Below are 13,326 nucleotides of genomic sequence, written 5' to 3' on the forward strand. Positions count from 1 at the left end.
GTTACTTTGAAGCAAAGCTCAAAGCTCCTTTGACCTTTTTACATTGTAAGATCAGATGACAAAGCTTCTTTGATCTTTAATCATATTTGTAATTCCCAAGGCTGGGTGTGTTGGTTTAAAATTAGCAGAAAATTGGGATTTCTTGGACACATGTCACATTAACAAAAGCAGTAAAGTTATAGTGCCCTATTCCTGATGGAGAGTGACAAACTGCAATGAAAATGGCTCTTTGCATTAAATGCACACTTGCTGTGATGGCTCACAGAAAGAGCTCACAGCTTTTTAAAATTTGTATTTTACAGAATAAATTTTGGAGTGTGCTCTACCTAATGGCTTGAGCTTTAACTTTGGTATCGGGGTCAAATTTGTACTAAACAAATACATACATACAAATACAAAAAAATTTCCAGTTTCAGTAATACAGCCAGGAGCCTGAAATTTGGAAACTTTTTCCTGCTATGAGTTTGATTATATTATAAAAACGTTCTGTGCAGGAGCATGACTTCCTGTTTATCCTGAGATAATTTTTTAAGGTGACACTGTAGGGCTGCTTTATGTAGTTTGTGTTTCAGCTTCACATAATGACAGCGATTCTATCTCAGAAGAAGCTTCTCTCACAAAAAATTAACATAAAATAATTCAAAAACAACTGTAGGATAAAAATATGTTTACAAACATCACTTCAGCTCAAACGTAGCTCAAAATGAGGAACGTCATTTTAAAAGTTTCAAAACTGGCACTTTTCAGGACACGCCTATAACCGAGGACCCCGAAAGCCGACAACATGCTAACGGAGTAGCTAGCAAAGCTAAATGAGCGGACGGAGCTAACGGGAGCCAACAGCAGTTGTAACAACGTGCGGGACAACAGACATCAGAGCCAGGATGGCTGAGGTGAAAGTGAAGAGGGAGACGAGTGTTTCAGACCCCGCTGAGGTCGAGAACAGGTTAGAAACACCCCGTTAATTCAGTTCTCCCGTCCTGTGATAATGAGTATTAATGCTACTGCAACAGCTTTAAAACCATGAATATCGGTGTTGTTTACCATTAATCAATCTCAATTAATCTTTATTTATATAGCGTCTTTTACAATCAAAATTGTTTCAAGGCGCTTTCTAGAATCCCAGGGCCTAACCCCAGACAAGCAACAGTGGTTAGGAAAAACTCCCCTTTAACAGGAAGAAACCTTGAGCAGGACCAGGCTCATATAGGGGGACCCTCCTGCTGATGGCCGGTTGGGTAGAGAGAGAGGAGAAGGGGGGAGGACAGGTAGAGGATAGAATGGGGAGGGGAGGAGAGGATAGGCATAGAGCATAGAAATACATACAAAAATACATTATATTGAATATTGAATAAGCTGCCAGTTGAGTGGGTCAGCGGGGCTGGAGGTCATTATGCAGCACTGAAGGCGGCGATACCTGTAAATAAATACAGAAAGGGGGGAGCAGAAAAACTACACAAGAAATAGCATCACTAGTCGACTTGAGGAGGAGGAGAGGAGGTGAGAGGAAACCATGACCCGGGGAGACAGAGGCCTGTCAGGTGGTCATGTTTCTGGGCCCCGGCAGCCTCGGCCTATAGCAGCATAGCTAAGATGTTAACCTAATGATTAGATGACCCCCTAAGTATGATAATTTGTCTGTCTATGATAGTAACTGGAACTACAGAATTAGTAACAATAAGCTTTTTCAAAGAGGTAGGTTTTAAGCCTAATTTTAAAAGTAGAGATGGAGTCGGCCTCCCGTACCTGGACAGGGAGCTGGTTCCATAGCAGGGGGGCCTGGTAGCTAAATGCTCGGCTCCCCATTCTACTCCTAGAGACTCTGGGAACCACAAGTAGACCAGCATTCTGAGAGCGGAGCGGTCTATTGGGCTGTTAAGGTGTCACTAGCTCCTCCAGGTAGGATGGAGCTAGGCCTTCTGAGGACCTTGTAGGTCAAAAGAAGGGTTTTAAAAATTATTCTAAATTTATAAAGAGACGCCATTACAGGAGTAATGTGATCTCTTTTTTCAATACCTGTCAGAACTCTGGCTGCAGCATTTTAGATCACCTGGAGGCTTCTTAAAGAGTTGTTTGGACACCCTGATAATAAAGAATTACAATAGTCCAGCCTGAAAGTAACAAATGCATAGACTAACTTTTCAGCATCATGTCACGTTAGTAGTTTCCTGATCTTTCAATGTTTCTCAGGTGAAAAAAGGCACTTCTAGAGACTATTTTAATGTGTGAGTTGAAGGACAGATTTTGATCAAAAGTTACTCCAAGATTCCTCACAGAGAGACTAGATGCTAGGGAGATACCATCTAGAGTGATCATGCGATCTAATCGATCCCTGAGAGGTTCAGGACCAAACGCAATGACCTCAGTTTTTCCTGGGTTAAGGAGGAGGAAATTTGAAGACATCCAGGTCTTTATGTCTTTAAGACAGGTCTGAAGCTTCACTAACTGCTCTGTTTCCTCTGGTTTCATGGATAAATATAGCTGAGTGTCATCAGCATAACAATGAAAATGTATTCCATGCTGCCGAATAATGTTCCCTAAGGGAAGCATGTGCAACGTGAAAAGGATTGGTCCAAGTACAGAACCTTGTGGAACTCCATGGCTAACCCTACTGTATGAGGAGGGAGCACCATGGACATGAGCAAACTGGTATCTATCAGATAAATATGATCTAAACCAGTCTAGTGCTGTCCCTTTAATCCCAATCACATGTTCCATGTAACAGGATGTTGTGATCAACTGTATCAAAAGCAGCACTGAGATCCAGCAGAACCAGCATAGAGACCAGTCCATGATCTGAAGCTATGAGAAGATCATTAGTAACTTTAAGAAGTGCTGTTTCTGTGCTGTGATAAGCTCTAAAGCCTGACTGAAACATCTCAAACAGGCTGTTCCTCTGCAGGTGCTCCAGTAACTGAGTCACCACCACCTTCTCAAGAACTTTAGAGATAAAAGGAAGGTTGGATATCAGCCTATAGTTTGCTAATACATCAGGATCCAGTGATGTTTTTTTAAGCAACGGCTTAATCACCGCCACCTTGTAGGACCGGGGTACATAACCTGTCACTAAAGAACCATTGATCTGGTCCAGGATAGAACTGCCTATCAATGGTAAAACAGGTTCTTCAACAGGTGTGTTGGGATGGGATCTAAAAGACACGTGGTGGTCTTGGATTTCTGAATTAGCAAAGACGCCTCCGAAAAATATATAGGGCTGAAGGAGTTTAAGGGCTCGTTGGAGAACCTGTATGTTCCCACAGTCAGCACATCTGGTGAAGGTCCAGTTGTTGGGATGGCCTGGTTAGCTTTTTCGCTGTTAGTTAGAACTTTATCAGTGAAGAAGCTCATGAAGTCTTCACCACTAAGGGAAGAAGGGATACGTGGATCTACAACACTGTGACTCTTGGTTAATTTGGCCACAGTGCTGAAAAGAAGCCTGGGGTTATTCTTGTTTTCTTCAATTAAAGAAGAAAAATAAGCTGTTCTAGCCTTGCGAAGGGCCTTTTTGTAAACTAATAGACAGTCTTTCCAGGCTATATGATAGCTGTCTATTTTACAAGAATGCCACTTCCTTTCCTGTCTTCGCACTTTCTGCTTGAGGGTCCTGATATGTGAATTATACCAGGGGGCACACCTCCTCTGATTTACTATTTTCTTTTTCAGGGGGGCAACAGAATCAAGCGTGATTCTCAGTGAGACTGCTGCACCTTCAGCAATAGAGTCAACCTCAGCAGGGCTAAGATTATAATGATTTATCCCTGGGGAAACACACGGTGGTCCTGGGATCAACGCAGGGATCGCTTCCTTAAACTTAGCTACAGCATTATCTGAAAGACATCTGCTATAGTAAGACTGTGCTCTGAGCATAGAATAATCCTTAATCATAAATGTAAAAGTGATCAAAGAATGATCTGACAGGAGTGGGTTCTGAGGGAACACTGACACATGTTCTACCTCAACACCATAAGTCAGAACTAGATCTTGGGTGTGGTTGAAGCTATGAGTTGGTTGGTTTATCTGCTGGAGGAAACCAACTGACTCAAGTAATGAAATGAAGCCATTTCTAAAGCTGTCATTTACCGTATTTTCCGGACCATAAGTCGCACTTTTTTAATAGTTTGTCAGGGGGTGCGACTTCTACTCCGGAGCGACTTAAATAAATACATTATTACAGAATTTCACATGTTCGTTATTTTCACACTGACAACCACAAGATGGCGCTCTAGGCATGTGTTCTCGAGGAACGAGTTCTTTTAGCGATGCAGAAGAAGAAGCGGTGCTTCGTCTATGGAGTTAGACTTGATCGTTTGGTAAACTTGCTCGGATGTTCTTTATGCTATAGTTATCTGAGTAACTGTTAATATGTTACGTTAACAAAGCAGACACGTACTCAGTTCGTTGTGGGTCATGTAGCTGAATTTGTTACGTTAGCATACCGTAACCCTATTGCTAATCCATGCTAATTGCCTTTCAAGATGAAATGTACAGTATGTTCTTGGTCTCAAATAAATTTTCCCCCAAAATGCGACTTATATATCTATTTTTCTTCTTTATTATGCATTTTTTGGCTAGTGCAACTTAAACTCCGGAGCAACATATAGTCCAGAAAATACGGTATAATGTCTACATGGATATTAAAGTCTCCAATGATAATGACTTTGTCCGTTCTAAGGACCAAGTCACATAAAAAATCAGAGAACTCAGATAGGAACTCTGAATGTGGTCCAGCAGGGGGCGATATACAACTACAAACAAAAGTGGCTTTTCTGCCTTCCAGTTCAGATGGGTGATGCCAAGAGTCAGGCTTTCAAATGAACTGGAGCCATATTTTGTTCTAGGATTAATTAATAACTTGGAGTGATAGATTGCTGCCACTCCCCCTCCTCGACCAGTAACACGAGGAGTATGATAATTAAGATGCGTAGGAGGAGTAGATTCATTTAAGCTAACATACTCCTCCTCTTGAAGCCAGGTCTCAGTTTTTAGGTCGTGCACTAACAGGGATTTACACAAAAGAGATCTAATATTTAACAGTCTACATTTAATTGTGATCTTAGTTTCTCCAACTTGTGCTTTGGTATTAATTTTAATAAGATTATGGTGATTGACTGCTCCCCTGCTCTGTGCTTGGTGAACTTTTAACTGTGGAACAGAGACTACCTCTATAGCATTAAATATATTATTGTTGGTGGATAAGGGTTCTATGGAAGCAGCAGAGAGGTGTATAAGACTACAACTCTGCATCCTGGTCTGGACCCTGGTTTGTCAGGTGACTTTGGGTCTAATAAAATTGGCCAAGTTTCTAGAAATGAGAGAGGCACCATCCTGTGTGGGATGGACACCGTCTCTCCTAATCAGACCAGGTTTTCCCCAAAAAGTGCTCCAATTGTCTACAAAGGCCACCTGGTTTTCGGGGCACCACCGTGACAGCCAGCGACGAAGCAACGACATGCGACTAAACATTTCATCACTGGCCAGATTGGGGAGGGGACCAGAGAATGCTACGGAGTCTGACATTGTTTTTGCGTAGTTGCACACCGACTCTATGTTAATTTTGGTGACCTCCGACTGACGAAGCCAGGTGTCGTTTGCTCCGACGTGAATAATAACTTATGTTTGTCTATGGAGGTAGTTCCACCTGGAATATTCAAATATTGCTTTTCTAAAGCTGGACATGATTCTGTGAGCATCCACTTGGTTTGTTCCATGGAGTGATATGGAAATCTCAGTGTGTGTGTGTGTGTGTGTGTGTGTAGGATCACAGAACTGTGTCAACAGTTTCCTCATGGCATCACAGACCAGGTGATTCAGAATGACATGCCTCATCTGGAGCCACAGCAGAGAGCCATGGCTATCAACAAGTTGCTGTCATTGGTCAGTTGCAATTTGAAAAGTTGCTCCTGTTTGTACTGCATGTGATCCTCATGATGCCACCTGTTGCAGGGTCAGCTGGAGTTGCTGAAGAATAGCTCTGGTCTCTTATATAGGATGAAGGATCTGCAGAGTACCAGGTAAGGTAGCCGAGGCCTCCGGCCTTTACGTTATTCATGGCTGTCTGCTTCAGGTGTTGGCGGATGAATGCTGATGGCAGTTTCCGTTGTTTCAGTAAGATGAAAGGATCCGACAACCAGGAGAAACTGGTCTATCAGATCATCGAAGATGCAGGAAACAAAGGTGACACCAAAAAGGCTAGAAGGCCAGGCAGTAAAGCGAATGTAACCCATCGGAATGATTTTGAAGATATATAAGTATGGAATTGTGTTAGAGAGGATGAGCTCTCTGAGGTGTCACATTGTAATAACTGTCTATACTTTTACGGTCATTTGTATAATTTAAGTAAAGTAGCAAAGATGCAGGAGCCAAACACGATGTGTTGGATGAAGTTTTAAAAAGTTGAATGTCTATACCTTGCTTACATTTTTCACTTAAAATAATGTATTGATGCAAGAATAGCATGCAGCATAGCCTTGTCACCAGCTGTAATTCCTGGTCTCTGTTGAGCTCCTGTTAGAGGTAAAGTGCTCTGCAGGGGGAATATTGTTGTTCTCTCTCAGCAGATGGTCTTTTGAGTGATGTGTTTCATGTCATTCCATGCTGCAGGGATCTGGAGCAGAGACATTCGCTTCAAGAGCAACCTCCCTCTGACAGAAATCAATAAAATCCTGAAGAATCTGGAAAGCAAAAAACTCATTAAAGCTGTGAAATCAGTGGCTGTAAGTATCTAAACAGTCATCAATGAGGAGACTGAAGATCACATTCGCTGTACATCTTTGTCTGCAGGCATCCAAGAAGAAGGTGTACATGTTGTACAACCTGCAGCCAGACCGCTCGGTGACAGGCGGGGCCTGGTACAGTGACCAGGACTTTGAATCAGAGTTTGTAGAGGTCCTCAACCAGCAGTGTTTCAAGTTTCTGCAGAGTAAAGTATGAAAACATCAGATGGATAGATGGATGAATGGATTATGGGTGGATGGATGGATAAATGATGCTCGGTGGAAGGATGGGTGGTTGGTTTATCGGTGGATAGAGGGATAATGATGGATGGATGGTGATTGGTGATTGTGGCTTGTCACTCTCTGGTTGTAGTGTGGCAGGACCGCCAGTAGGGGGTGCTGCTGCAGGTCCGGCCACACAGATGCTTTACCATCAAAGATGTTCATCTCTAATGTGTTCAGGCTGAAGCAGCCAGGGACAGTAAACACAGCCCCATGGTCCAGAGGAACAGTTCCTTTGCCACTTCACATGAGGTGTGGAAGTACATCTGTGAGCTGGGAATTAGTAAGGTGATGCTTGGAAGCCATGTCCCTTGATTAAGATTTACTTATTAGCATGACAGGCTCAGCACCTTGCTGACACGCCCACTCCTGGCTGATTTGTAGGTGGACCTGTCTATGGACGACATCGAGACCATCCTTAACACACTGATCTATGATGGGAAGGTGGAGATGACGGTCATTGCGGCCAAGGAGGGAACGGTGGGCAGTGTAGATGGACAGGTGAAGCTGTACCGCGGTGTCAACGCTGTCATCCAGCCCACAGGCCTCATTAGGACACCTTGTGGACTCTGCCCGGTAACAGCACACCCTTGAGTGTTGCAAAAGCCAAGAGAGGGTCTGATGTAATCTTTCCTCTCCTCAGGTGTTTGACGACTGTCACGAAGGTGGTGAAATCTCTCCATCCACCTGTATCTACCTCACCGAGTGGCTGGACTTCTGACATCACACTTTCCACAACTCTTTTCTGCCCATTTCTAATAAATCAGTTAGTTCAGCCTCAGGAAGTCTTGTGTCTCCCTGAAACATAATTTCAAACCTCACTTTTAACAACCACTGTCAGAATTTGAATATTTATGCTGGAATTTTTCATTTAATGTAAAATTTCAGAATAGAAAATTAAAATGGTTGTTTTTAAAATCACAAGGAAAGAGTGAAGTCCACCTGGTTTTAAAAGGTAAACAAATGGTGGAAAAGAAATGGTCCGTCCAGTTGAGCCTCGTTTGAGCTTAAATTTTAACCTGAGAAACTTACCCTGACCGTTGGAAAGGATGACTGAGGTTCATTGTACTAATGACTGTTCTCTGAAGGATCAGTTTGTCCGCTTCCCATCACCAACCTCCATCAGGCTCTACCGGCTTCTGCGCTGACATCAGCAGCCAGACAGGCTTCAGTTTAAGTGGAATCAAGCTTGCATTACCCATGAGCCCCAGAAACAGCTGCCGGTTCCATCAGCCCTTCCTAGAAACTTAAACTTGTTATTTGGTCAGAACTTCTGATTCGGCTGAATTCGTGCTGGTGTGTGGCAGCCGAACTTGTGTCGTTTTGAGTTCGATTCAATATAGAGCAACGTGAGACAAGACCGATCGGAGTCGGGGTGTGCGGGGCTTCTTGTCAGTGGGTGGGGTCTAGTCTACCCAAACACTGAAACAAAAGCAGCATTTACCCTGCAGCGCCCCCTACATGACAAATATCCCTTCACAGGTTTGACCAGGACAGGCCGAGGTTTATTTTTGATTTATGTAGGAGGAATAAAAAGTCAACTATTTCACTGTTCACTCCATATTTCTGGAATTGCTACAATAAAAATATTTCTGAAAAATGAATGTTAAAGCGCAGCAGAACTTGAACCTGTTGGTTATGTCGCTAACGGTGGGCAGGTATGACCCTTAATGCGTCACGTGGTCTGAGTAAAGCAGGAGAATGTTTGTTGAGGAGGAGGAGGAGGAGGAGGAGGCGGCAGAGGCAGCAGTGCGGATTCTTTCCCATCATCCCCCGCAGCAGCGGCAGCAGTCTGGCGCTCCGTCCTCTTGGTGTCGAAGCGTCTCTGCAGACTCTGTTTTCCAGCTCAGCTCCGGTTCCTCGCTGCTCTTCTCCACTGGTGAGCCAATTTTCTCCTCTTCGGTCTCAGCTCGGTTCTGTTCGGGTACCAGTGCTCTGTTCGCTATTCTAATCTTCCGTTTTCCTACAATCTTGGTATCGTCTCCGCTCTGTGAGGCGGCGGTCTCCCCCGGGGGTTGGCTCCTCTCCCCCGGCCCCTCCGGCCTCAGTAGCAGGGCCGCGCTGCGCCTCAGACCGTACGTTCACAGCCTGCTCTGTACTTCCCCTCCGCCCAGCAAGCTGCCATTTGTCTCGGCCGAAGATGGGGAATAATAACGGTGCGCCATGGAGGCGAAAACAGGCGTGGCTGCGCGAGCAGGAGGGGGAGAGTGAGTGTGTGTGTGTGTGTGTGTGCGCGCGCGCGCGGACAATAAACCACACATACGCTCCCCCGCCCCCCTCTTCCTCTTCCACCTCCAAATTGTAACGGGACGGTGAGCAGGCCGTGGTGGGCCCAGAACCAGAACGCGGACCCACAGCGACGGTCTGAATCATGTCTGAGAACGTAGCTTTGACCGTTATTTAACCCCTCAAAAGCATTCTGAAGCCACGCACGCAGGGCCGAGCTCAGGCCAGAAGGGGCCCTGGGCCAGAAGCTCTCCACCCAGAAAGTCCCACACTGATGACCTCATGTTTTTTCCAAATTCGCTATTAACGTTAACAATATTAGTACGTGTTAGTATTTTATACGTGTAAAAACGTAATATGTAAGTAACCAAATTACCATTTTTTAAAAGTGGGATTGGAAGGAAAATTAATGAACTATCACACATCAGATAGTACAATGTTCCAGTAATATGTTTGGTCTGCTACTCAGCAACTATTACTAATTACTAGATAAATCAGATGCTAAATATGATGGTGGTTTTATGGAGTCAGCTGCACAGGAACTAAACCTTTCAGTTCTTGGACGGCATTCTGCTGTTAACGGTCCATCTGTCAGGGCGAGACCGATCCAAGGTTCTGTGTTTAACGGCTACAAGAACATACAAGATGTCCAACAACAGCAGCTCTGTCGGCATGAACTGAATTTTATTTGGGGTTCCAGTTGTTTTCTAGTGTTTGTGTTTATGAGATGTGGAAGAATTCCAGGAACCAGTAACACCAAGTAGAGTATTTGGACTACAGGAGACACATGCACTTCCTGTTAACATGCTGTTGCTGTGTTCCATGAACTGCTGCAGAGGAGACATATCCAGTTCCTGCGGAGCTAGTAGAATTTATTGTAAGATAACCTCTGAGGTTGAATGAATTATTGTGTAATCTTGTGATTGATGACCACAAATGATTTATGGTTTTTGTTTGGGATCAGTTTAGGAGAACTGTCTGCAGTGAGCAGAGGTCATTCTTCTTCAGCTGTTCCTGGATTGTCAACGATTCTGGCACACCCCCCTTTCTAAGATGTAGACCGTGGTTGATGGTGTGCCCTCTTCACTCAACAGTGAAGGGAGAAGCCTTATTTCCTTCTGTACACACTTGTTTCCTGATGGTGGAGCTCCTCTATTCCAGCCAAGGTCTGTTCTGGTCTGCAAAGACCTGATCCAACTCCTCACTGGTCAGGGTTGGGAGGGGCCCACACGTTGGTGCACACATGCACGTCATCTTTGAGGAATGTGCAGTGATGTGAGTCTGGAGGGAGAGGGCAGGGCCAGTCTCACTTCCTGTTGGTGCTGCTGAGGGAAACATGTGTTCTGTCTCAGGTTCTTCCTCCGTTTGAGTCTTGAAGATAAAGTTGAACAGAAATCCACTGCTCTGATGAGTGGTTATTTTTTCTTGTCACCTGGTAACATTCTCTAACATTTGCCAGTGAAATTGTGACACTACTGATAAAATAATAATAAACAGTACAGAGTTACTGACCTCTGACTTTGATGTGTTTCCAGTAGGGGTCTTCGATACTTACCGTATTTTCACGACTATAAGGCGCACCTAAAACACTGAGATTTTCTCAAAAATCGACAGTGTGCCTTATAATATGGAGCGCCTTGTGTGTGGACTGAGTTCCAAAATCTGCTGTGCGCCTTTGGTGGGTGCACTATGGTAAACGCTCCGCCAATCGAGTAGCGGCACACCTACGCGTAAGGATCCCCTAAAATGGCGCCAGTCAAGCGAGACGCGTATGAATGAGGCTTACTTTAAACTACAGGCCATCGAATATGCGGCTGAAAATGGCAATCGAGCAATCTTAGTGTTTTCGCTTTATGAGGAGGCGGCATCTCCCCATACGCGCAAGGACAACTGTTGCGCAGCGGCTGCCCGCAGACTACCAGGAGACGGTGGCCATCTTCCGCACCTACTGCCGCGACAAGATAACCGCACCCAGCCACATCACCAACATGGATGAGATCCGTCTGACTTTTGACATCCCTTTGACCAAAGTCATGCAGCTCCGAAGGCGGCGATACCTGTAAATGAATAGAGGGGGGGGGGGCAGAAAAACAACACAGGAATCAGCATAACGAGTCTGCTTGATGAGGAGAGGAGAGGAGAGGAGAGGAGAGGAGAGGAGAGGAGAGGAGAGGAGAGGAGAGGAGAGGAGAGGAAACCATGACCCAGTGGGGTGACAGAGGCCTGTCAGGTGATCATGTTTCCGGACCCCGGCAGCCTTGGCCTATAACAGCATAGCTAAGATGTGACCTAACGATTAGATGACCCCCTAAGTATGATAATTTGTCTATCTATGATAGTAACTGGAACTACAGAATTAGTAACAATAAGCTTTTTCAAAGAGGTAGGTTTTAAGTCTGATCTTAAAAGTAGCGATGGAGTCAGCCTCCCGTACCTGGACAGGGAGCTGGTTCCATAGCAGGGGGGCCTGGTAGCTAAATGCTCGGCCCCCCATTCTACTCCTAGAGACTCTGGGAACCACAAGTAGACCAGCATTCTGAGAGCGGAGCGGTCTATTGGGCTGTTAAGGTATCACTAGCTCCTCCAGGTAGGATGGAGCTAGGCCTCTGAGGACCTTGTAGGTCAAAAGAAGGGTTTTGAAAATTATTCTAAATTTAACGGCCAGCCAATGAAGCAACGCCATTACAGGAGTTATGTGATCTCTTTTGTCAATACCTGTCAGAACTCTGGCTGCAGCATTTTGGATCAACTGGAGGCTTCTTAAAGAGTTGTTTGGACACCCTGATAATAAAGAATTACAATAGTCCAGCCTGGAAGTAACAAAAGCATGAATTAACTTTTCAGCATCATGCCGCGTCAGTAGCTTCCTAATCTTTGTGATGTTCCTCAGGTGAAAAAAGGCACTTCTAGAGACTAATTTAATGTGTGAGTTGAAGGACAGATTTTGTTCAAAAGTTACTCCTAGATTCCTCACAGAGAGACTAGATTTTAATGAGATACCATCTAAAGTGATTATATGATCTAATCTATCCCTGAGAGGTTCAGGACCAAACACCATGACCTCAGTTTTTCCTGGGTTAAGGAGGAGGAAATTTGAAGACATCCAGGACTTTATGTCTTTAAGACAGGTCTGGAGCTTCACTAACTTCTCTGTCTCCTCTGGTTTCATGGATAAATAAAGCTGAGTGTCATCAGCATAACAATGAAAATTTATCCCATGCGGCTGAATAATGTTCCCTAAGGGAAGCATGTACAAGGTGAAGAGGATTGGTCCAAGTACAGAACCTTGAGGAACTCCATGGCTAACCCTACTGTATGAGGAGGGAGCACCATGGACATGAGCAAACTGGTATCTATCAGATAAATATGATCTAAACCAGTCTAGTGCTGTCCCTTTAATCCCAATCACATGTTCCATGTAACAGGATGTTGTGATCAACTGTATCAAAAGCAGCACTGAGATCCAGCAGAACCAGCATAGAGACCAGTCCATGATCTGAAGCTATGAGAAGATCATTAGTAACTTTAAGAAGTGCTTTTTCTGTGCTGTGATGAGCTCTAAAGCCTGACTGAAACATCTCAAACAGGCTGTTCCTCTGCAGGTGCTCCAGTAACTGAGTCACCACCACCTTCTCAAGAACTTTAGAGATAAAAGGAAGGTTGGATATCAGCCTATAGTTTGCTAATACATCAGGATCCAGTGATGTTTTTTTTAAGCAACGGCCTATCAATGGTAAAACAGGTTCTTCAACAGGTGTGTTTGGTGTGTTCTCGTTGGAGAACCTGTATGTTCCCACAGTCAGCACATCTGGTGATGGTCCAGTTGTTGGGATGGCCTAGTTAGCTTTCTCTCTGATAGCTAGAACTTTATCAGTGAAGAAGCTCATGAAGTCTTCACCACTAAGGGAAGAAGGGATATGTGGATCTAAAACACTGTGACTCTTAGTTAATTTGGCCACAGTGCTGAAAAGAAACTTGGGGTTGCTCTTATTTTCCTCAATTAAAGAAGAAAAATAAGCTGTTCTAGCCTTGCGAAGGGCCTTTTTGTAAACTAATAGACAGTCTTTCCAGGCTATATGATAGCTGTCTATTTTACAAGAATGCC

The 13,326-nt window shown here is 44.4% G+C and overlaps 1 protein-coding gene across 1 annotated transcript; it reads left to right on the plus strand.

Moving 5' to 3' along the window:
• Nucleotides 1–732: 732 nt before the first annotated feature.
• On the plus strand, nucleotides 733–7,776 carry polr3f (polymerase (RNA) III (DNA directed) polypeptide F). Its single transcript, XM_057036124.1, has 9 exons — nucleotides 733–946; nucleotides 5,757–5,874; nucleotides 5,944–6,011; nucleotides 6,107–6,174; nucleotides 6,601–6,713; nucleotides 6,781–6,924; nucleotides 7,176–7,283; nucleotides 7,380–7,571; nucleotides 7,639–7,776. Exons 1-9 carry the CDS (start codon nucleotides 885–887, stop codon nucleotides 7,714–7,716), a joined length of 951 nt encoding a protein of 316 aa, XP_056892104.1. The 5' UTR covers nucleotides 733–884; the 3' UTR covers nucleotides 7,717–7,776.
• Nucleotides 7,777–13,326: the final 5,550 nt, after the last annotated feature.

This window comes from Takifugu flavidus, chromosome 6, assembly GCF_003711565.1.
Source record: "Takifugu flavidus isolate HTHZ2018 chromosome 6, ASM371156v2, whole genome shotgun sequence".
NCBI lineage: Eukaryota > Metazoa > Chordata > Actinopteri > Tetraodontiformes > Tetraodontidae > Takifugu > Takifugu flavidus.